This window comes from Zootoca vivipara, chromosome 3 (genome assembly GCF_965207765.1).
Source record: "Zootoca vivipara chromosome 3, rZooViv2.hap1.1, whole genome shotgun sequence".
Taxonomy (NCBI): Eukaryota; Metazoa; Chordata; class Lepidosauria; order Squamata; family Lacertidae; genus Zootoca; species Zootoca vivipara.
This window is the reverse complement of record NC_142586.1, coordinates 118264811-118289001: the sequence shown is the minus strand read 5'-3', so window position 1 is coordinate 118289001 and position 24191 is coordinate 118264811. Positions and strand designations below refer to the sequence as shown.

The window sequence follows — 24191 nt, the reverse complement described above, 5'->3', positions numbered from 1 at the left end:
ATGTTCCTTGCTTATCTTTTGGCTTTGCACCAATTCTCCTTCGGTGTGGCCGCTGATTTTACGCTGGGTTCTCTTGTCTAATGCAGCGTTTCTCAACCGCTGTTCCGCGGCACACTAGTGTGCCGCGAGATGCTGGCTGGTGTGCCGCGACGTGCGGCAACGAGAACGGCGATTTGCATTGTCACGTGCCTGGCGGCCGCCAATATACAACACTAACCCGCCGGAAAGGAAGCCGGCCGCGTCACGATGTGGAGCAAGCGCAGCTCTCAACAGCCACCACCACGGGAGGGTGGTTTTAGACAAACTTAAAGGAGCTGGCTGGATGAGCTCAACCTGAAACTTGCTGAGCAAAGGATTGTGCTGGCAGAGAAATCAGCGGCTTGTGAAGCCTTATTACAGGAGATTGCAACCAACACAGCAATTGGCAAGTGTTTCTTACAGTCATAATTATATAGTCAATATAGGGCGGCCCAGAGTTAAATTTTTTAACTTTTTTAATGGTGGTGTGCCTCGTGATTTTTTTCATGGAACAAGTGTGCCTTGGCCCAAAAAAGGTTGAGAAACACTGGTCTAATGTAAAGTCAGGTCCCTCTGCATTCAACTACTTGTTGGGCTAAGGATCAAGATGGTCTGGGTTTCATTCCCAGATGAATCCAAAGCTCCAAGGAGCTTGTGAGGTAGGAAATTGAAATCCAGCACCTTTGTTAGTATACTCCCAGTTTTTCTTACAACATGCTTGGGGGGTCAAAGCTAGACAAGACAGCTGAGATGGTGGAGTTGAGGCTTAGATTGGTTAATTACTGAGGAGGAATTGGGAGAAATATTGGAGTGTTCCTATTCCAGATCATTCATGTAGGATGGGATAGAACTCTGCAATGGCAAACAAAATGGCATGACAACCATACAGGCACACGACGTTTAGCTGTTTATATGCTGATGCCATAAGGCTCTGAGCCCAGATGGGGAAACTACGTAGTGTTTGGTACAGAATAGTGGACATAAAAGCAGTGTGGATTATAGAAGACTATCCCACCTCATGCACAAGACATCTGAAAGGATTCCATGTGGGGATTAAGACCATTATATTAAAGATATTCTACTCTGATAAACCCAGAGGCAGCCTCCTTCATTTGAATCTGACACAAACACCTACAATCTGACACAAACAGCTACAAAATACTTTCCTAAAATGCATCATAAGCTGTTGAGTCTAACAGGTGTATTTGTGTTGTTAGTATTCTATCATCCCAATGGCATTGCTGTGCATCCACTTAGAGGAGTAAAACAAGTAAGAGCTCATTGGTGCACCAACTTCCTGAAAATTGATGCAAGCAATCCCCTGCCACTCCAGGTTGAGTTTTATTTAAACCTTCTGGCAAAAGTCCCATTTTCAGCAAATAGGCTGTATGTGTAGCAGAATATTAGCTCAAGGCCATAGTGAAAGAGATAGCCGGGAAGCTTCCTCTTAGGTGATAAAGATAAATTACATAACAAAGCAAGGCCCCATTTCCAGCTTCTGTACCTCCATTTCAGTGAGATCAACTCCCCTTTCAATTTCAAGAGGCTTGATAGGATGTGTTTGCCCATTGTGAATCTTTTCCTTCTGTCATTTAATTACAAGTACAGTGGTGCCTCGCTAGACGAATTTAATTCGTTCCATGGGTCTATTCTTATAACGAAAAATTTGTCTAGCGAATCCCATAGGAATGCATCGAATTTTTTTGAAAAATTTTTTTGCCCATAGGAACGCATTAATTGAATTTCAATGCATTCCTATGGGAAACCGTGATTCGCTAGACGAGTTTTTCGTAAAACGAATTCGTCTAGCAAGGCAACCTCTGCTAGAAAAATCCTTTCTTTAAGCGAAAATTTTGTCTTATAGGGCGTTCATTAAGCGAGGCACCACTGTAACTCCATTGTCTCCCAACAGATGCCACTACTAGTAGAACTAGAATGATGCACAAAAGAGCAGAGGTGGGCCTACTCCCAAGTTTGTGGGATCTAGTTTCTTTCCTACCCCAGGACCCTGAAATTATCAACTAGAGCAGAGTGCAAGGACATGGCTGAAGCAGGCAGACACAGAATCATAGAACCTGTACAGTTGGAAATTCTATTATAAGATTGTGATCCAACCCCTGCAGCAGGAACCAGATACAATGAAGAATTACGGACGGTGTCACTGAGCACAAGCTCAGCCCAGTAATTCATGATCAATATCGGAATCAACCCTACATCTTTTCACACAAAAATCTACACCTGGTTCTCTTCTCTATCTCCCTGACCCCACATTCTCTTAGCAATCTAATCAGCATGGGGGGGGGGAAGCTTTTCTAATGGGCAAGGGAGGGAGCTTTTCAGTTCTTTTCAGCCACTGTTACTCAAGTGGAAGTCTCTGTGCCTTATAGGCTTTACATTTCTGGAGCACGTAGACTAGAAAAGCATATAGAAAAGACAATAGTGTAGTAAGTTAGCTATCGATTGTTTTCATTACAAGTGAAAGGATATAGGTGATTTTTGTTTTAACCCCGTTTAAACTTGTGAGGACTGCTACAAGTTCTTTTTATGGGCCAGGCTTTTTGGTATCCCTGTCATATTCCTGAAAGACTTTGCCCACAAAGGCATACGCTTCCATTGTTTCCCAAGACAGATGGAAGCCAACAAACCCCACCAGACACAGCAATATTGACATGAACACAGAGACTAAATTACAAATATTTTATTTGAACAGACTTGTTTGAACAAAGTTTAGTGCAATAATTGCAGCAGTTCACAGACACAGGCTCAGGATTCAAAATCCAATGCTTTAGGATTACAGAAGTAGCCTCAAGTGCTGGGGAGCTACCAACAGGTGCAAAAAGAATAGTTAACTGGTCCATAGCAGCATTCAAACACCTCAGACTCTTCCTACCTCCATTCTGCAAGGAAGATTTTACTTTGTCAAGAGTGACTTTCTTTAGCTTAAAACATGAATGGAGAATCAGTCACCTTCTAGATGTTGCAGAACTACACCTCTAGTCATCTCTGACCATTAGGTCCAATATCTGAAGGACCACTGGCCCCTGACTTCAAACTCTCACCTCTGATCCAGCTGGCTAAAGAAAGAAGCCAATCTTCTATTATACTAATAGGTTTGACGGAAGGAGTTCAAAGCTTCGGAACACTGGGGGCAGAGTATTCAAATAGCTCAAGCAGATGTCAGCTGTAGATAGACTAAATTGGCCTTTTCTTCATACCATCTAAAACTTACAATCAACTTTGAAAGTTTCAACTTTCAGAATAAAACTTTTTAAAGCAACACAAACATGGTTTGTTGCCGCTCCTAATTTATATTACAATGTTAAAATGCAGAATATAACACAAGGAAAATGACAAAATAGCTTGTTGAATCTTCGTAGAAGGGGAGCTCATGCTGTAGGAAGACACCTTCAACTGACCTTAACTAATGAAATTATAAACAAGGAAGTTGGGTGTTTGGCAATACCTGGCTGCAAATAGCTTGCCATCTGGTGTGGGATCAGAAAAAGCAATTTCGTTGGTGTTTAAGAAAGAGCCAAATAAGAATGTACGTCTGGAAAAGAAAAGAAAAGTTATCTGGTAATAACTAATCTTCAGGTATCTGAAGAAGTGTGCATGCACACGAAAGCTCATACCAAAATATAAACTTAGTTGGTCTTTAAGGTGCTACTGAAGGAATGTAACGCAAGGATTCAGTCCTGTTTTCATGCTCATTTCAATTTACTGTCAGTTTGTATATTTAAATTTGTCAGATTTAAAGAAATGGGGAACACACCAGACATGCAAGGAGTGCCTTTTCTCTCATCACTAAACACTCACAATCGGTGTGCACATTTTTCTGGATTAGAAGGAAAAGCTTGTTTTAAAAAACTAGTGTTATCCAAAACTTAAGCCTCACACCAAGCTTCAATGTGTTGTGTATGATCTGCAAACCTTCTCTCGTGGGTGATGCTTGGGGCATACTTGTATGGTAATGTATTCTCACAAGCCTTGGTTCATGAAGAATGTTTTATTCATTGGGTGGTTGCAAGGATGTGATCTGCATCAGAAAGTGGGCCTTGGGGTGGGTGGGGTGAGGAGGAAGGAATACAGTGGAACCTCGGTTTATGAACACCTCGGTTTATGAATTTTCAGTTTACGAACGCTGCGGACCCATCTGGAACGGATTAATTCACTTTCCATTACTTTCAATGGGAAAGTTTGCTTCAGTTTATGAACACTTCGGTTTATGAACATACTTCCGGAACCAATTACACCCATGCTTCGGGTTAAGTACGCTTCAGGTTGAGTACTCCGGGGACCCGTCTGGAACAGATTAATCCACTTTCCATTACTTTCAATGGGAAAGTTCACTTCAGTTTATGAACGCTTCAGTTTATGAACAGACTTCCGGAACCAATTCTGTTCATAACCCGAGGTACCACTGTAATTGTTTCGTTTCTGTTATACAGAGCCCCAAACTATCACTGACCAAAGCATATGCACCAGGCTTGGGAGTCAAAGAGGCAGTTAAGTCCAAGGTTCTCTCAACACCCTGCTGTATGTGATTCATACACCAGGTCTTTCAGCAGGAACCAGCTCCTAAGTATTACTTGCTGGTAAACCTCCTTTAAAACAAGCTGAAAACTGGCTGTGATCCCAGAAGGTCATCTCTGAGCTGTATACTTTTCTTTCAGATATTACATTTCCTTACCTCATCACATCCACTAGACGGCTGGCAATGCCTCTTCTCCGCATCAGGCTGAACACCCAGATTCTGCTGATCCCACAGAACACCTTCTCTGGCTTCGTTGAGCAGCACCAGGCACGCTGATGCTCTAGACTGTCATTAGTAGGAGACCCTGACACGGTTGTAGGCTCTGAAAGCACTTGGTAAGCCTAGGAACAACAGGATACGCTTAGAGCAAGGCAGTGGGGTGGGGGAAACAGCAGCAAGCCTCTAACAAATCACACCTTATGCAAGGCTTCAATGGGACGCACCACGATGCCCAAAGCAGGTTGGCACATGTTGTTTGGGGCATCTGTACCAAATGCCAGAAGTGCCTCAATTATTCTTGAAGTAGAGAGTTACCTACAAATGTTATCCATAAGACATTTGTTAGCCTTCAAGAAGCTATTTTTACAGCAACAGATTAACAATTACCAGAATTAAAATGCTATCAACAGCCAGCCATCTAGGCATGGATGGGAATGTGTCAGTGGGCTCATCTCTGGGGGAGAGCCGCAGTGGAATGGATACCAGCCCAGAAACTCATTTAGAATGCTGTTAGATCAGAATAAGACACCAGCTAAAAGGCTCTAAGAGACAGATTTGTTCTGACATACAAGACAGCAGAGAAAATTAATTTTTCTTGCAATTGGCCTCTCCTCCCCATTTACTTTTTCCTTTATCTAGGACAAGAGCAATTTAATGCTCTGGAACACATATATTGTGCAGCTCTGTTAAGCAGGTGACACTTCTTTCTCTGTAAAGGGAACTACGTAACCCAAGAGAATCCACTAGCTAAGGAAAGGATAAGCCCCTTGAGTCCCATCTAGCAAGGGCCTAGAACTACAAGCAGAAAGAGGAGTTGCCAGGCACTGTGGAGACTTGCAGCCAGAGCTCCACTCCACATTTATCAAACTTGATGAGTAACTTTTACTTCCCTAGTCTAGCAATATGTTTCCCTTCACAACTAAGAATGAACAGCAGAAACTCCCAACCGCTTTTAAATGGTTTCCATACTGTCAAAAGAGTTTGCTCCAAGTGACAAAATCCTGCTTTCAGTGCAGTAAGAGTTACCTAAAAAAAATTCCTTCAGTAGCACCTTAAAGACCAACTAAGTTTTTATTTTGGTATGAGCTTTCGTGTGCATGCACACTTCTTCAGATACAGTGAAATGGAAGTTTCCAGGCACTTATGTAGAGAAGGGGTGGGGAGGGGTGGGGATGGGGAGGGGGGATCACTCAGAAGGGTGGTGGAAATGGGTGATTGACTGACTGATAGCTGTTGATGACCGCAAACGACTGCAAATGGTTTTGCATGAAAAAGCAAGGGTTGAGATGGCTGAAGATCGCTTATCATGTATAATGAGATAAGAACCCGATATCTCTGTTCAAACCAGGTCCCTCCATGGTTTTGAGCTTGGTGATAAGTTGCAATTCAAGAGTTACCTGCAAACCTGGTTCTTAGGACTTAAGTGGTTTGCTTTATTCAAGTAGCAAGACACATGGCTGAAGGAGGTCCAGTCAACTGCATTGCTCCTTCTCTTTGCCAAGTCACAAACACCTCTAAGGATGAACTCCAGTATCAAGGGTCTGCCCTGAACCAGATTATCACTCTTTCCACTTGGCAAGCTACTCACCTGTCTGACTGGCTCAGCAATTAAGCAGCCAACAATCTTCTTTTCAGTGGATACAAACAGGTATGTTTGGGTTGGACAGCGCAACACAACGTGTTTAAATCCAAGCTCATTATCTACAAGCTCCCGTACAGCTTCAGCCTGTGCAAGGAAAATGCCATATACAAAGCTCAGCATCTAAACCAGACAAAACTCAACCCAGATCACAACAAACATTTTTCTTCTAAATACCTACATTGGTACCTAAATACCTACATTATCTGCAGAAACAACTGAAGATCTCTTGATTAAATCCTAAAATCTGAGGCAACAGGTATACTTTTTTTGGTAACAATACAGGAAGTGTGGCTGGAAAAAAACACCCTAATTTTGCTCCAAACAAGATCATTTTTTAAAATTCAAATTTAACAAACTAAAAAGGAAAAGAGCCAAAAAAAGTAAATAGAACTGATATGGTAAGGAAGGTGGAGACTTTCCCTTATTAAAAAAAACCCAAGAACACATACACAATTTAAAATGAGTTCATTTTACTTGGAAGTAGGGCAAATATTTTACAGCAGTTGTGGAGAATCTCCAGTCTGCAGACCTACCAAGCTGTTTGGGGTAAACCACACCCACCTTTGTGAAAAGGGTCAAGCCACAACTAAAAGAAAAAAGAATCAGGAGTGTATTCAAGTTTGCTCCAGATTCTTCCTTTGCATCAAGTAGCAGACCAGTTCCATTTGGAGGAGCAAAGCTAGAAGAAAGTCAGCACTGCACCTTTTTGATGGCATATTTTGGATCATCCTGAAGAATCAAGACAATTTTTCCATCCCAGAATTCTGCAGCAACATGTTCATTCTTCCAGCTCTATCAAAAGGAGAAAAAGACAGCAGAGGGCAAAAAGTGTAGATGCCCAAGAGTTTAATTAGTGAGAGTTGTAAACCACTATATATATATTAAATCTGTCATTAAAACAACCTGCATGTTCCTTTATGGCAGTCTTCCCCAACCTCTGGCCCTCCAGATGTTGGGCTCCAACTTCCATCAGCCCTAGCCAGCAAGGCCGATATTCAGGAACCATGTGATTTGTACTCCAAACATCTGGAGGGCACCAGGTTGAGTCTCAGCAATGTGAAATACACTCAAGTGAAGTACTTCCATGATTTTTATATGGCAACACACGCAAAATGCTGGAGTGTGTGCTGGATTGTGGAGATCCCTCTCAGATAACATTTGTGCTCAGATTCCTAAGAATTCCCTGTTCCATTTAGCAAGGAATGCTCTAGGGAATTCTGTTGTCCAAAACAAAATCAATTCACAAAGTAAACCATGGTGCATTTAGTTTGTGTCTTACCACATATTTTATTCCTTCAAGGAACCGCTGATGATACTGGGCATGCTGTGTTTCATCTTCTGGGCTTGCAGCTGAGTAGACCATACCACATGATTTGCAGACAGTAGCACCAAAATATTTCTGGCCAGCATCCTGTGTAGGGAAAGAGGGAGTGACCATGTTGCAATGCCCAAACCAGCCTGAAGCATCAGGAAAAAAACTGTACAATGTTTTAGGAGTACATATAAAGCTGATTAGCGGCTAAGATTTTCTATTCTAAAATAGAAACTCCATGTTGCATGGCAGTAGTTGACCGGACAGTCATTAACAATATATTCAGAAATATACTTACAATGATCATCTGATCTTTGCTCAATTCCTTTGTCTTCTTGCTGGTTCTCAGAATGGCAGGGACCTTCTGTCCTACTGGACTGAGCACCACAGCTGAAGACTGCTCATCTGAGAAAATGTGTGGCCTGAAATTTATTGAAGGAATTTATATCTTGTAGTAATTGGTTATATAGTAAATATTCACAGGGGAAAACAGATTCATAAAGAAAAGTATACTGAAGAACTCTTTTCACCTACATATCACTTCTGAATATCAGAACAAGATTGCCATACCTTTTTTTGTTGCTGGAAGGTGTGTTGAAAAATGGATGGGTGTCACTTGCTGAAGATGGCTCTGGGGAAAGGAGAAAAATATTGTGATTTCTATCCTCCATTGGCAATTTGTCCCAGGTCCCAATGACATGGAGAACTTTTTCTATTCAGAGTATTGTGATGAATAGGATAGGGTGGCCTACCAAGCTTTCTATGGCCACAGAACAGATGCATCTGAAATTGTAATACAGTACATTCTCAAGGTTACTTACGCTTATCCTTGATTATCGTACTAGAAAGCTTGCTGGAAGAGGCAGTCTTGTGCTTGTCCATGTATTTTGGTGATCCCTGCAAGATTTCTTCAGGGTCCTAATGAACAAAAGTTTTTCAACAAGGCAAATTTTCAAGGTGCCCCAATAGTAAGTTTTGCTACTTGGTTACCCCTTCAGAAGTTTCCATTTAAGGTCTCAGGGAATGATATGAAGAAATGCAATGGAGCAACCTTGCTGAAAAGAAGCATAGATCTAGGTCTGGTCAGTGGCTTAATAGAAAACCACCACTGCAAACACCACCTTCCATGTCATGAAAGAAAGGTGGGATTTAATAAGATTCACTAGCTGTCATGCAATGCCAGAGTCACCATGGCATAGTAGCCATATCTAAAACTGTTGCCGTGCTAACAAGAGGCTTGTTGGCCCAGTGAATTCTGTGAATGGAAAGCAGAGATTTCTGCAAAATCCTCCTTTTTACTGCTGAAGGTTATGAGACCTTTTTTCAAGTCTCCAAGTTGCTGAAAGTTAAAATATGTGGTGACTAGAGGTGTTTCCATCCCCCCCCCGGCAATTCTGACATCTTATACATGGAAAGCCTACTCCAGAGAGGCTACCCAGATACCAAATTTTATGAATTTTTGGCCTTGGCCTTTCAGTATTTTTTCTGAAGTACAATGGTACCTCAGGTTACAAATGCTTCAGGTTACAGACTCCGCTAACCCGGTAGTATCCCGGGTTAAGAACTTTGCCCCAGGATGAGAACAGAAATCGTGTGGCGGCAGCGGGAGGCCCCATTAGCTACAGTGGTACCTCAGGTTAGGAGCAGACTTCCAGAACGAATTAAGTTCTTAACCAGAGGTACCACTGTAGTTTTAATTTATGGCTTTATTGGATCTTACTGATTTTAACACCTGCTTTAATATTAAGTGTTTATTATACAGTGTTATATTAATTGAAATTTTCTTTGCTTGCTTGTGAGATTTTAAAAAGGATTAAAGGATGGCATATAACCTGCTGATGTACAGTGCATTCAACACCATTCAGAACCGTAATACCTGAAGGTTCGGTCTCCCCATATGAACAGATCCAGACCCTGCAGCCATCATTTGTGGCCCTTCTTTTTATGCCTCTTCCACGAGAGGTCCGGAGGGCAACAACACAAGAAAGGGCATTTTATGCTCCCGGTTTGTGGAATGCTCCACACAGAGATGCTCACTTGGAGCCTTCATTGCCTATCTTTAGGCGCCAAGTGAAAATGTTTCTCTTCAACCAGGCATCTGGCTGATTGCCATTCTATGGCCTTTTAAAATTTGTTTGTGGGAGGGGGTGGGGTTATTGGTTTGTATTTGCTTTATTATGTATTATGTGTTCTCATTTTGTATTTTTATGTTTGAATCACTCTTCAGGTGAAGGGCAGTATACAAATTAAAATAAATATTCAATGGACAAAACATTGTTAAATAAGATAGTTACAGGTAGGTAGCTGTGTTGGTCTGAGTCGAAGCAAAATAAAAAATTCTTTCAGTAGCACCTTAAAGACCAACTAAGTTTTTATTTTGGTATGAGCTTTCGTGTGCATGCACACTTTCTGAAGAAGTGTGCATGCACACAAAATCTCATACCAAAATAAAAACTTAGTTGGTCTTTAAGGTGCTACTGAATTTTTTTATTTAAATAAGATAGTGAGTCATACACCAGTGGCTGATGGAGAAGATAAGGACGGTTAAGATCGGAACTATGAAAGTGGAAAACAACAAGGAAGAAAAACAGAAAACAAATGAAGGACATTTTCTCTCAATATGCAGAACATAGGAAGCCCCCTTCTGAATTTAATTTTTTTAAAAAATTCAGACTGCTTAATTGGCTGTATTGTTTGTATTACGATTTGGCATGATTGGAATTGATTTGTCATTAATTGGAAAGTTATTAATTGAAAATGAATAAAAATTATTAAAAAACCAACCCATTGTCTACACGGTGAAGTTCCAAAAATGTTGCAACAGAAATTCCATAAATGCAAACTTTGGTTACCAGTTTTCATAGATTCTACATACCTGAGTTCCAGCATCAGTTTCCTTTTCTACCAGAGTCTCTGAGCAACCAGAATGAGACGTTTGGAGAGGGCTGGTATCTTGCAACAGGTTCAGTTCACACACAGTCTCCTGGCTTGTGTTGCAGATCAATTTCACACCATCTTCCACACGATCAAGTTTTCTCTCTTTTGGGCTTCCTTTCCTGCCTGCTTCAGTTGCTTTGCTTTCAGTGGACAAGTAGAGCTTGGAATGAGTCAAGTGTCTGCCCTGTCTCTCTTTTACTGTGGGCTTGCTAACTGAGCGGGGGGACAAGGGAGATGAAAGTTTCTTCTTAGAGCCAGGCTGCCATTCCTTTCTAGTGGCAAAGAATGCTGCCCCTGTCTGGAGTTTCGGCACAGGTTTGAATTTCATGCTTAATACTTTGAAAGGAGTCTCCACTTTATTTTCAATAGCACAGTTAGCATCCTTGTTCCCCTCCACAGGCTTGGGAAGCACCACCGCCATCTTGGCTTTTTTGGTGTTTCTTGGCAAAGCCTTGGCCTGCCTGGAAGCAGCAGGGCGCTTGGGTGTTTTTGAAATTCTGCTCCTGCTTGTCGTCACTTTCAGCTGTGTTGTCTCAGTCTTGTTGGCAGTAGGTAGGTTTCCGCCATCATTTATTGGATTAAGAGGGTGGCTTTCCTTTGCTAGTTTCCTCTCCAGTAGGTTTAGATATTGCTTCCCTTTGTTGTAAAAGGAGCTGGTGGGTACAGTGGAACAGTATGCAGTGCCACACTCAGGAGACGTTCTTTGTATCCGCTTTGGCACACTGGCTGTTTGTAGTGGAGACTTATCGAGCTTCTGTGATACTCTTGATGCTTGGGACGGGTTTTGATTTTCGTTTTCTTCATCTTGGAAACTCAACATTTGAGATACAGTCCTGTGTCCTGCAGGATCCGTTATAGGCAGATCCTCAACGAATTCCATCCTGAGTTTTTTCACTGGATTCCTGTGTACTAATAACAAGCTGCAAAATCTAAAGTTAATATTTATTTTCATTATGCATAAACATAACACAGTAAAATACCAACCATAGCCAGTGACAACTCCATATCCAAAGAATCATACACAGACCATATGAAAGAAACAGCGCACTGTAAATTGCTTCCTCCAGATAACTAGTAAACCATGAAGGCTCTCCCAGTATGGTGGACACTGTCCTTCAGGAGACTCTGGAAAAAGTTTTTCCCAGCAAGAATTTCCATTACATTCCCCAGAGGCTCCTGAGGGAGTCACTACATCCTCGATGGCTCGGGCATTGGGCTGGGTGTCGGAGTCTGGCTGGTGTGAGGAAGTGTAATCCATTACAATAATATGGAGTTAATATTTCACTCTGTTGTAAACAAAACCTGCCCTTATTCCCTTATGGGGTACACAAGAGTCCTTATAGAGTCCTTTCTAGGTTCTCCATTGGTAGGAGAAAATACCGTAACAGAGGCCAACCAGAGAATATTGGGAAGCAAAACAGCTAGTAAGCCTGATCTTTATTAAAGCTGTTGCAACAGGGTGCTCCCCTCCCATGCAGGAGAGAGGAGGACCACAAACCATGTGTGCTTGCCCCTTGTACAGTGGACACTCGGGTTGCGAACATGATCCATGCGAGAGGCCAGTTTGCAACCCACAGTGCCGCGTCTGCGCACGCATGGGTCCCAATTCGGTGCTTCTGTGCATGCACAAAGTGTGATTTAGCGCTTACGCGCATGCGCCAAAACACGGAAGTAACCTGTTAGGGTACTTCCAGGTTCACACGGTGCGTAACCCGAAAAGACACAACCTGAAGCGTCTGTAACCCGAGGTATGACTGCATAGCCATTTTGAAATTCCCTGCCCTCAAGACCACCCCTCCATACATCATACATACATCACAGAAGGGGTGTAGCCCAAGACCACCCCTTACAAACATAATACCTACATCACAGAAAAGGCAGTCTACAACAGAAATTTGAATGTTGTTTTTCCTGTCTACCAGGTTATCTGATAATGCCTTATCTGATTGCCTTTTCTGATATCTGGCCATTCCTTTGAGATGGTACCGTAGTTTCCTGTATTATCACAGGAGCCAAAATTCATTATGCACGATATTGGAGATCACAAACTGGATCTAAGTTAAATAGCACATTACAGTTGTTATAAGAATTTAAGGTATCAAATATATAAATTAAATGTACAAGGCAAACATGCACATAAATATATACACATGTCTGAAACAGTACAGGAAGACAGTCCTGAAACCATTTTGACTCTCCCAAACTGACTAAATGTTTCTCTGCAAGGACACATTTAAGGTGTGAATAGGGTGAGCCTGGGACCTGGATTCAGGAATTAAGTACTGTAGTTATAACAAGAGTGGCCAAAACCCAGATAATGCAATCAGGTAATCTGCCAGACAACACACTCAGGATTCTGTTTCAGACCACCTCCTGTGTTGTATGTACGGTATAATGTATTGGGGGAGGTGGTGCTGGGCTACACCCCTCCTGTGTTGTATCTATGTATGATGTTTCTGGTGGTGGTCTGGAGTTGGAGGGTGGGCAATTTGAAAAGTCTACATAAGGGCTGGCACACCTTTGTTCTGGGTTCTCCTCCTCCTCTCTCCTGTGTGTGTGGGGAGCACCCTGTTGCAACAGTATAATAAAGATCAGCTGCTTTGCTTCTCAATATTCTCTGGTTGGTCTGTGTTATTTTCTCCTACCAATAGGGAATCCACTTAAAGACTCTATACGGCTCTTGAATACCCATAAGGGAAAAAGGGCAGCTTTTGTTTACAACAGTGTCTCTTGCAATACATCTTACTCCAACTGGGAAAACATTAAACCAAACCTCTTAATCCTTAATTAGGAAAGTGAAGAATGAAAGCAGCTAAGAGGAAGAGGGCAGGATTTTGTACATTCCAAACATTTTGTGGCATTCATGTATAAAATACATGTATAGAAATAAATCCATCCACAGCAATAGTTCAAGCTCTCGGATAACTTGCAACAGCAATCTCACCCGTCATCACTGCATTTTCGCTTCCTTGGAGTAACAAACGCCATGTCCTCAGCAAAGCGCCTACAAGTCAGAGGCAGGTGGGTTAGTCAGTCATGTGTTGACAGATGTGGTCTATCTGCCTGCAGAGCTTGGACTAGAATGAGAATTCATGTTTGCATCCCTTGCCTATCTTTGCATGCCACCAATATTCCTGACCCCCCACCACCACCACCCGTTTACACTGGTAGACCTTTTAGCCTTGGGACAGCAGCATAAAGCAGCCTGGGTCTTTTCGCTTCTTCCAACAAGGAGCTCATGTGCTTCAACCAAAAATCAGCAGCAGAGTACCGGTAGTTTCTGCATCCTGGTGGAGCTGAGGGGAGCTGCGGTGCAAAGCACTGGGGGAGCAGGCCTAGCAGCCCTGGGCCAAGGGGCCCCATTAACTGGCTGGGCCGGAGCCGCCTAGGTCAGGCATAGGCAACCTTGGCGCGCCAGATATTTTGAAACTACAACTCCCATGATCCCTAGCTAACAGGGCCAGTGGTCAGGGATCATGGGAGTTGTAGTTCCAAAACATCTGGAGAGCCAAGGTTGCCTATGCCTGGCCTAGGTGCTTAAGGAAGGAGACCCTTCCGGATCAGGCCAAATGGGGGCCCATCCAGTTAACCAGATGCCCTACAGGGAAACCCACAAGCAAGCTTAGAGAAAAAGCACACTTCATTCTAACTTTAGCAGAACCTATGCAATCTTTTAAGACAGTGTTTCTCAACCGCTGTTCCGCGGCACACTAGTGTGCCGCGAGACGCTGGCTGGTGTGCCGCGACGTGCGGCGACGAGAAGGGCGATTTGCATTGTCACGTGCCTGGCGGCCGCCAATATACAGCACTAACGCGCCGGAAAGGAAGCCGGCCGGGTCATGATGCGGGGCGAGCGCAGCTCTCAACAGCCACCACCACGGGAGGGTGGTTTTAGACAAACTTAAAGGAGCTGGCTGGATGAGCTCAACCTGAAACTTGCTGAGCAAAGGATTGTGGTGGCAGAGAAATCAGCGGCTTGTGAAGCCTTATTACAGGAGATTGCAACCAACACAGCAATTGGCAAGTGTTTCTTACAGTCATAATTATATAGTCAATATAGGGCGGCACAGAGTTAAATTTGTTAACTTTTTTAATGGTGGTGTGCCTCGTGATTTTTTTCATGGAACAAGTGTGCCTTGGCCCAAAAAAGGTTGAGAAACACTGTTTTAAGAGAGCTAGATTAGGCAGTTGAAGATACTGAAATTTGGTACACCGAAATTGAAAATTTCCACGTGTGGTGGATGTGTAAGATGACAAATACATATATGGGCAAAAATCTGCCCTTATTCCCTTATTGGGTTCTCCATCGGTTGGAGAATATAACAGAGGCCAACCAGAGAAGTTTGAGAAGCAAAGCCTTTATTTTCGCTGTTGCAACAGGGTCCTTCCTCTCACGCAGGAGAACAAGGAAGGAACCCCAAACAAAGGTGTCTTGCCCTTAAAAAGAAATTTGAAATTGGTTTCAGCCCACCCCCCAGAAGCATCATCCATATGTCACAGAAGGGGTGTAGCCCAAGACCCCTCTCCCTAGATTCATCATAGGTACATCATGAAAGGGGAGGTCTGGTGGCAGTAATCTGAGCATCCTGGACCCTGCCCCCAAAACCTAATCAACAAAAAGAGATATTTACATTTCCCTGTTTCCCAGCCAAGTTAATCACACCCTTTTGTCTGGCACCCAGGTATCAGGATGCCAGGGATTATCACTTTAATTCCTGAGACAATGAGAAGGTTCCCCCCCCCTTCTTCCTTGCAGAGGAACGCCAGGTCTGAGAGAGTCAAAATGGTGTCAGTCAGTCCTGTCTTCCTGTGCTGCTTCAGACATGTTTCTGTACATCCATGTACATGTTTTATGAACAATTATTATATATATATATATGACCTCAAAATTCTTATAACACATACATAATGGAAGATGATATTTTAAAAATCCAGTTATAAAGAGGAGAGGCTTCTGGGTCCGTCCAAATGGGGGCCCATCCAGTTAACCAGATGCCCCACAGGGAAACCCACAAGCAAGCTTAGAGAAAAAGCACACTTTCCAGCAACTGCTATTCAGAAGCATTGCTGCCTCTGATGGGAGAACCAGAGAACCCTTGCCTCTTGCGAGAGTAGAATAAGAGAATTTTAGAGTAGGAATGTGGGGCCAGAAATGATTATTGAACCTGTTTTTATATGAAATAACCAGCTACCAGTATATTCGCTTCTGTATAAAACTGTGCTTGCTGTCTGTTTCCCTGCTGGAGAATCTATCAAGTGTTATGCAATTCTGGAATACCTAAGTGTTAAGATAAACAAAAAAGCGGCCCTTTTGCTGTTGGATGCCGAAAAGGCATTCGACAAAATTTTATGGATATTTATGAAAAAAATAGGATTTGGGGGGAAATTCGTGAAAGGGTATAGGGGCAATTTATAGTAAACAAAGAGCCAAATTAATTATAAACAGTGAATTAACAGAAGAAATTCATATAAAGAGGGGAACCAGGCAAGGTTGTCCCCTCTCTCCATTATTATTCATTTTACATTTAGAGTTCTTGTTAAAAAATATAAGAGAGGATGAAAAGATTAAAGGCATAACAATTGGGAAAGATATCCACAAATTAAAGGCATTTGCAGATGATGTCATACTCACATTGGAAGACCCAGAAGGGAGTATACCTCGAGCATTGGAGAAAATTAGAGAATTTGGGGATCTAGCGGGGTTTAATATAAATAAAGATAAAACGAATATTCTAGTCAAGAATTTAAGGAAAGAAGAGATAGAAAATCTACAGGAAAGGGTAGGCCTGAAAGTGGTGAAGAAAGCTAAATAGCTAGGAATATGGATTTCTAACAACACAAATAATTTGGTGAAATATAATTATATAAAAGTTTGGAACAGCGTGAAGAAAGACCTAGAAACATGGAAAAGATTAAATTTAACATTTCTAGGGAAGATAGCGGCTATCAAAATGAATATACTGCCAAGAATGTTATTTATGTTTCAAATGCTGCCAATCCTGGGGACAGGGGCAAAAATTTTCAAGCAATGGAATAAAGATTTAATAAAATTCATTTGGAATAATAAACCAGCCAGAATAAAATATAAATTGTTAATTGATATAAAAGAGAGAGGAGGATTGGGGCTCCCAAATTTAAGTATTTACCATGGATCCTCCCTGTCTTTGCAATTCATTGGCTCTCTGTTGCAGATAGTCCAGGGTTTGAAACCAGAGCCAACAGGAATGGGATCCAGGGGGTCATCTAGTCCAGCCCCCAGCCCCCCCCGTGAATTTGTCTAATCCTCTTTTAAAGCTATTTTTATATAGATTATATATATAGATTACACACACACACACATCTGAGGAAAGAGAGGTTCTGCTTCTCCATATAGAGATCGATGGGCTTCTAGTTATTTCTCTCCCTATGCCGTGGCCTTTGGCTGCTGCCACGAAGCTCACCCCCATCTCCGAAGCCGCCCCGGTGGCAGGAAGTTCCGCAGCTTCACCCTGCCTTTCTTTTCTCTGTCCCGAAGCCCACAGCCTCCAGCTTCGCTGCGTGGCCACAAGCACCGGCGCCAGGAAGAAGAACTGTTTCTATGGCTCTCTCCCCCCTTCCCTGCTTCATTTTATTTATGGCTTTATCTTTTATTTGTTAGGGAAACCCCTCCGCGCTTTCTCCCTGAGGGGCTTCTTTTCTACGTGCGGGGAGTTCCGCGCCAAAGTAGGCCGAGGCGCCCCTTCCCTCGACCGAGGCTTCTTAGCCAGGGTAGATTTCGGACCCCCCCCCAACCGCCCTAAAAACTTCGCCTCCCGCCTCTTTCTACCTGCGCCCACTTTCCCCCTCACAAAAAACGCGCCTTTGCTCCATTTCTTACCTCACGTTTCCCACCCAAAGGCGCCTCAGAGCTCCCGCCACTCTTTTCCCCTCACGGCGCCGCGGCTCCGTTCGAAACTCTCCCCATTCGCGCCTTCATGCCCATTGGTCAGTCCGATCGCTGCCTCGGCGATCATTGGCCCGAGCACAGAGCGTAGCCTCTGGAGGCGGGAGTAAAGGAAGAAGCCCGCCTTTCGCGGGCTACCCGACCAATAGCGCCAACCTCTCACTGTCAACAAGTCCTGGCCAATCAGATGATGGGAGAAGCCCGGGTTTTGGCGCAAGGCATTGTGGGGATTGTAGTTTCTCGGCAAGTAGTGTCCCTGGGCTGGGAGTGGCGTGGGATCCACGCAGTGGATCAAATTGCACGTCTGGTGGCTTGCTGGTTGGATTGCTAGGCTCAGTGCAGTTCAGGGAGATCCCGAGATTCCTGCATTGCAGGGGGTTGGACTAGAAAATGATCCTTGGGGATCTCTTCCAAATGATCTCAGAGAGAGGGTCGCTGCTGCTTCTCTGCTTGCTTTTTCAGAAACAAATACCTCTCCTCAGCCAGCGCTGGATCGCTGCTGGATTTACCTGCAAATAATCTCATTGGAAAAAGGGAACCAGGTGGCGCTGTGGGCTAAACCACTGAGCCTAGGGCTTGCTGATCAGAAGGTCGGCGGTTCGAATCCCTGTGATGGGGTGAGCTCCCGTTGCTTGGTCCCAGCTCCTGCCAACCTAGCAGTTCGAAAGCACGTCAAAATGCAAGTAGATAAATAGGAACCGCTGCAGCGGGAAGGTAAACGGCGTTTCCATGTGCTGCTCTGGTTTGCCAGAAGCGGCTTTGTCATGCTGGCCACATGACCTGGAAGCTGTACGCCGGCTCACTCGGCCAATACAGTGGAACCTCTGTTTATGAACACCTCGGTTTATGAATTTTCAGTTTATGAACGCCGCGGACCCATCTGGAACGGATTAATTCACTTTCCATTACTTTTAATGGGAAAGTTCGCTTCAGTTTATGAACGCTTCAGTTTATGAACAGACTTCCGAAACCAATTATACCCATGTTTCAGTTTATGAACGCTTCAGTTTAAGTACTTCGCGGACCCGTCTGGAACGGATTAATCCACTTTCCATTACTTTCAATGGAAAAGTTCGCTTCAATTTATGAACGGTTACTCCGCGGACCGTCTGGAACGGATTAATCCACTTTCCATTACTTTCAATGGGAAAGTTCACTTCAGTTTATGAACGCTTCAGTTTATGAACAGACTTCCGGAACCAATTGTGTTCATAAACCGAGGTACCACTGTAATGCGAGATGAGCGTGCAACCCCAGAGTCGGTCACGTCTGGACCTAATGGTCAAGGGTCCCTTTACCTTTACCTAATCTCATTGGAAAGGGACACGGGTGGCGCTGTGGTCTAAACCACTGAGCCTAGGGCTTGCCGATCAGAAGGTCGGCGGTTCGATTCCCCGCAACAGGGTGAGCTCCCGTTGCTCTATCCCATCTTCTGCCAACCTAGCAGTTCGAAAGCACGCCAAAAAGTGCAAGTAGATAAATAGGTACCGCTCTGGCGGCAAGGTAAACGCCGTTTCCATGCGCTGCTCTGGTTTCGGTGTTCCGTTGCGCCAGAAGCAGCTTAGTCATGCTACCCACATGACCCGGAAAAACTGTCTGCAGACAAACACCGGCTCCCTCGGCCTGTAAAACAAGATGAGCGCCGCAACCCCAGAGTCGTCTGCGACTGGACGTAACCATCAGGGGTCCTTTACCTTTTAATCTCATTGGAACTCCTGGGACTTCTCTAAAGGATTGAGGGTCGTGAACATTTTTTTGCTCCCTTCTCAGGATGGTGGTCACTCTTTTCTCCGAGGAGCCCCTCTAATCCAACCCCTGCAACGCAGCTGCAATGCATATGGGGATCGAGCCTGCAACCTTGGTGTTATAAGCATCACGCTCTAACCCATGGAGGGGATTTGAACCCCTGCCTAGACTCCTGAGTAACCATGAACGCCCTTTAGAAGGCACAATCTGTTAGTTACAAATCCCCGTCGTAGGTGATCCTGCCCTCAATGGACCCAGCAAGGCTACCTCCCACCATTAAATCCAGCTCACAAGGTTGCTGTGAGAATAAAACAGGTGCGTTGGAAGAACAATGTCAGTATCTTGAGGTCCTCTGTAGACAGGATGGGGGAGACGTGTTATGAAATAAATGAACAGGAAACAGGTTTTCAAACACTTCCATACCATCTCAAAAGCCATCTCAAAAAGTAAAACTGGGAAATCTCCAGGTAAAGATGGCCTACCAGCTATTCACTATAATAAATTAAAACATGTATTATCATTACCCTTAAAATTACTCCTAAACAATATATTAGAAGAAGGAAAATTACCAGACACGTGGAAATATTACTTCCAAAACCGGGAACAAATAGAGAAATGACACAGAATTACAGTATAGACCTATATTGTTATTAAATACAGATTACAAAATTTATGCTGAAATACTTGCAAACAGGTTATAAACATAATAAAATATATATGTTGTTGTAGGAAAAATACCCCCCCCCCTTCATTCTTCTTATAATACATAGGTTCACTATCAAAGGGGGGATCTTGGAGGGTTGACCCAACGCAACACATATGCAGCCTCCTCTGGCAAGGGAATTTCTACCTCCAACTGTGCCAGACAGCAGACTATCTTCTACACAATGGATCTTCCTCCCAAACTGGATTGACTCAGGATCAAATCAAAGAACAGCTATCACCTTCATAATGACTGTGAAACTTCTCTTTGTCCCGTGGAATGTAACAGGGAGGGGGTGACAGGAGGCCAGGAGCAGCTGGCCAGGTACTCAAATTTCTACCTCTGAACCCCTCCTTTCTGTGATGTATCAATGACATATTAGTGACATATTAGTGATGTATCTTTAGGGGTGTACATTGGTGGTGGGATGCTAATAAAAAGGGAAGACCCCCTTTGTTCGGGGTCTCCATCTTGCTTCACCTTGTTGCAGGTGGAGCCCTGTCGCGACAGTACTTTCTTTAATAAAGGCCAAACCTACTGGCTGCTGTTTTGCTCTGATATTCTTGGCTGGAGTCTTGTTTTGTCCAAGGGGAGCCCTCAGATTTTCCGTTAACAGTTATAAGTATTATACACATATTAATATGTAAAGATTATGTACATGTATGGCAACATTGAAATAAAAAATTAAATAAAAGGATTTGTAATTTATTTTGTTATAAATGTATTTGTTACTTAAAAAACAGCAACCATTTTTTTTAAAAAAAGAACCTTGACCAAGAACTAGCCAGGAATCTGCAGTAGACATACCACCTAAAATTCAAAAGCCTGCCTGGGTGGTTTTCCTCTTCACCATCCATCTCTCAATCCATCTGTGTTCCCATCTCCACTCCCCTGGAACTCACCAGATGTCTCGGAGGGCCCTAGGAGAAAACGTCCAGCGGTTGTGGGGAGGGATGCAGGAGACAACCTGACCAGGTCCACCGTCCATCTTCGAGGAGTCAATAAGTGAAAACAAGCTGCGGGGTCCTGGGAGAGAAAGAAGAAGCAAAGGGAGCCTCAGAGGCCCTGCAGGGATTCTCCGGCCCAAAACATTCTGCTGCCCCTAGAGAAGCCCAAATGGGGTACCCCCTTCCCAACAGGAGCCCCATTTTCAAAGGTTTTTTTTGGTGATACCAATTCAATCTGTCTTCTGCCACTGGGGATTACTTATGAGTCCATCTGCAAGACCTGCTCTGCATATTCCTCCTCTTCTGACACCCAGAAACATGCACCAGGTAAGAGACTTTGAAGAAGGATGCTCCCCTCCCTCCCGGGCTTTCTTGACTTTTTTGTTTAGGGTGTGTTCCCCATCCATCCATTTCTCCTTTTCCACCCACAACCCCCTGGAACTCAGCACACCTCTCCCAGCCTCGGATCATGAGGATGATTTCTAGGATTGCTGATACAGCCTCTTTTCAACTATTTTGCAGAGCTCAAAGTTTAAACAAGTTGTGGAGTCCTGGGAGGGAGGGAGGAAGCACAGGCAGCCCAAGACCTCTGCAGAGATTTCCCTCCCCAAGTGGCCCCCCCAGCAACTCCTCCTGCCTACAGGAAAAGAAGGGTGACTTCCTCCTGAACCCCAGCAGAGTCATGCCTGAAAAAGAGACTTTGTCACTCCCCCATTAAAAAAACACTCCTTCCCTTTCCGGTCTACCTTTTCTCTCTGCCATCTAGGCAGAGGGCCTTCTCGGTGGTGGCGCCTGCCCTGTGGAACGCCCTGCCAACAGATGTCAAAGAGGAAAACAACTACCAGACTTTTAGAAGACATCTGAAGGCAGCCCTGTTCAGGGAGGCTTTTAAGGTTTAATAGATTACTGTGTTTTAATTTTCTGTTGGAAGCCGCCCAGAGTGGCTGGAGAAACCCAGCCAGATGGGCGGGGTATAAATAATAAATAATAATAATAATAATAATAATAATTATTATTATTATTATTATTATTATTATCTTAGAACTCTGGCACTGCAGTCTCCCTCCCGCCTTCTCCCCCCACCCATTTAGGGGAAGGGGTCCATGCAACTCTCAAGAACATCACCAGATCATCACCATGACCACTCCTGAGGCATGACAGACCCAGGGCCCTGGGAGAAAAGGCCCAGAGGGTGTTCGGAGGGATGCAGGAGAAGGTCAACTGAGAATTTAGGGAAGTTTTTAATGTTTGATGCTGTACTGTTGTTGTTTTTTAATAAAAATAATATTTATTTATTTTTCCTTCACCAAACATATACATTTTTTACACTTTCCATACAATGTCTCAGGCCCTCCTTTCTCAACAAAAAGGAGAAAGGGAGGGGGGAAAAGTATATATAAATACAAAAAGCACTAAAACAACAAAAAGAAAACTTAAAGATTAAGAAAACTGTATATACAAATACGTTAAAAAAGAAGAAGAATGTTTTAACTTTGGACTTCCTGTTATCTCCATCAGCATACCTTTTTTTTTCCTTTTATTGTCGAATGTATATACAATCAATACTGTCTCTGTTTTTACCTATCGTTTCACACTCATGTTGCTTTAAGCATCCCAATTTCTGCAAATCCAAACTATTTCCTTCCCTTTTTACTCGAAGATGCTGTACTGTTTTTAATATTCGGTTGGAAGCCGCCCAGAGTGGCTGGGGAAACCCAGCCAGATGGGCGGGGTATAAATAATAAATTATTATTGTTGTTGTTGTTGTTGTTGTTGTTGTTGGGTGGGGTATAAATAATAAATTATTGTTGTTGTTGTTGTTGTTGTTGTTATTATTATTATTATTATTCTCTTCCTCCTTCCATCCTGGCTAGGTTTGCAGGTTCAGCCGCCTTTGTCCTTCCTGAGGAGCTCAGTCTACAGGCACCCCCAAACTGCGGCCCTCCAGATGTTTTGGGACTACAACTCCCATGATCCCTAGCTAACAGGACCAGTGGCCAGGCAGGGATGCTGGGAATTGTAGTCTCAAAACATCTGGAGGGCCGGAGTTTGGGGGTGCCTGGCTCAGAACCTGCAGGTTCCAGGGAGGGAGGAAGAAGCAAAGGGAGCCTCAGGGGATCCCCTCCCCCCCCAGTGACTGGCTTGGGGGTCTTTTCTCCCTAGAGGCCCTGGAAGGAGACCCAGGGGGAGCTGCTTCCCCAGGCCAGACCCCCAGCCGGGTCTCCCTCTCCAAACTGGGAGGGCCTTTCCTCTCCTCAGGGTGAAGGATCAGGCCCAGTCAGACCCAGTTCTCCCTCACGCAAGCCCTCTCCTCCTCCCTATCTCCCCCCTGCCTCTTCTCCCAAACCAAACTCTCTCCCTCAGAAACGGCTCCTTTTATTTTCCCTCCAAAAGGGCTGCTGGCCAATCAGAGAGAGGCTCCATCCCTCTGGTGGGATTTCTGGGGGGCTGGATGGGCCAGACTCTGGCCCGGCTCCGTCACACTTCTGCCAGGCAACACGATGCGGGTGGGGAAAGTGCCCGTCCCTTGGCACCTGCTGATAACAAGGAAGGGGGGGGGGCGATAAGTGTCACCGGCCTCCTTCTCTTGGCAGCGCCGGAAAGGGTCCCCTGTCCTGTCCTGCTGGCCTGGTCACGTCAAGGACAGCCAGCGTCTCCTCAGGCCTGGGATCGAGCTGGCATGGCTGCTGCTGTAATTCCAGGATGCTTTGCTCAAACTGGGGCAGTTGATGGGTCTGGGATGGGGGGACTAGATCCATTCCAGCCCATCACGCACCCTGCAGTCGAACTGTGGAACTCTCTCCCACAAGAGGCGGCGATGGCCTCTTTCTCTGCCCCCCCCCCCAGCTCACAGAGAAAGAAGCAACACAGACCTGGTGTGTCCTGCCTGTGGAGGATAAGGAAAGCCAAGGTCCCTCTGGCCAAGGGGCCTTTTCCACGCAAAGGCAAGAGGGCTGAGCGTCTTTGCCAAGGCGGGATTCCTGCTTGGACGAGGCCTTCCTGAATTGCACTGGACAATTTCTTCAGCGCCCCGGACTTTTCTGCGGGCTCCTGAGAGTCCTGCCTGTGCGGCAAGATCCCCTCGTGTTTTGGAGGCATCGGGAGAGGACGAAGGGGACCACGGCATCTCGGGGGACTGCCTCTTGGGGGGCTTGCCGGCTTGGCCTCACACCCTCGGCAAGAAGTTCTTAATCCAGAGAATCAGCGGCTC

At 44.4% G+C, this 24191-nt stretch overlaps 1 protein-coding gene across 9 annotated transcripts; it reads right to left on the bottom strand.

Moving 5' to 3' along the window:
* Positions 1–2701: 2701 nt before the first annotated feature.
* ESCO2 (establishment of sister chromatid cohesion N-acetyltransferase 2) lies at positions 2702–24096 on the bottom strand. 9 transcript variants are annotated; one of them, XM_088666991.1, is made up of 12 exons: positions 23854–24096; positions 20936–21059; positions 13607–13666; positions 10601–11591; positions 8547–8643; positions 8296–8356; positions 8024–8147; positions 7693–7824; positions 7116–7205; positions 6360–6497; positions 4709–4893; positions 2702–3568 (listed from the first exon to the last, which is right to left on the bottom strand). In XM_088666991.1, exons 1-12 carry the CDS (start codon positions 24077–24079, stop codon positions 3436–3438), a joined length of 2361 nt encoding a protein of 786 aa, XP_088523117.1. In that variant the 5' UTR covers positions 24080–24096; the 3' UTR covers positions 2702–3435. The 9 variants fall into 9 exon arrangements, with proteins under 9 accessions (XP_088523117.1, XP_088523118.1, XP_060129193.1 ...); XM_088666992.1 differs by having other exon boundaries at positions 10601–11582; XM_060273210.2 differs by lacking the exon at positions 23854–24096 and adding an exon at positions 21432–21715.
* Positions 24097–24191: the final 95 nt, after the last annotated feature.

Coding starts and splice junctions, on each gene's coding strand:
- ESCO2 (XM_088666991.1), bottom strand. CDS start 24,079: ATGCCTCCAAAACACGAGGGGATCTTGCCGCACAGGCAGGACTCTCAG. Junction 8,644..10,600: donor AAACTGATGCTGGAACTCAG/GTATGTAGAATC, acceptor TTTGTTCATTAG/GACCCTGAAGAAATCTTGCA. Junction 3,569..4,708: donor CGTCTAGTGGATGTGATGAG/GTAAGGAAATGT, acceptor TTTCTTTTCCAG/ACGTACATTCTTATTTGGCT.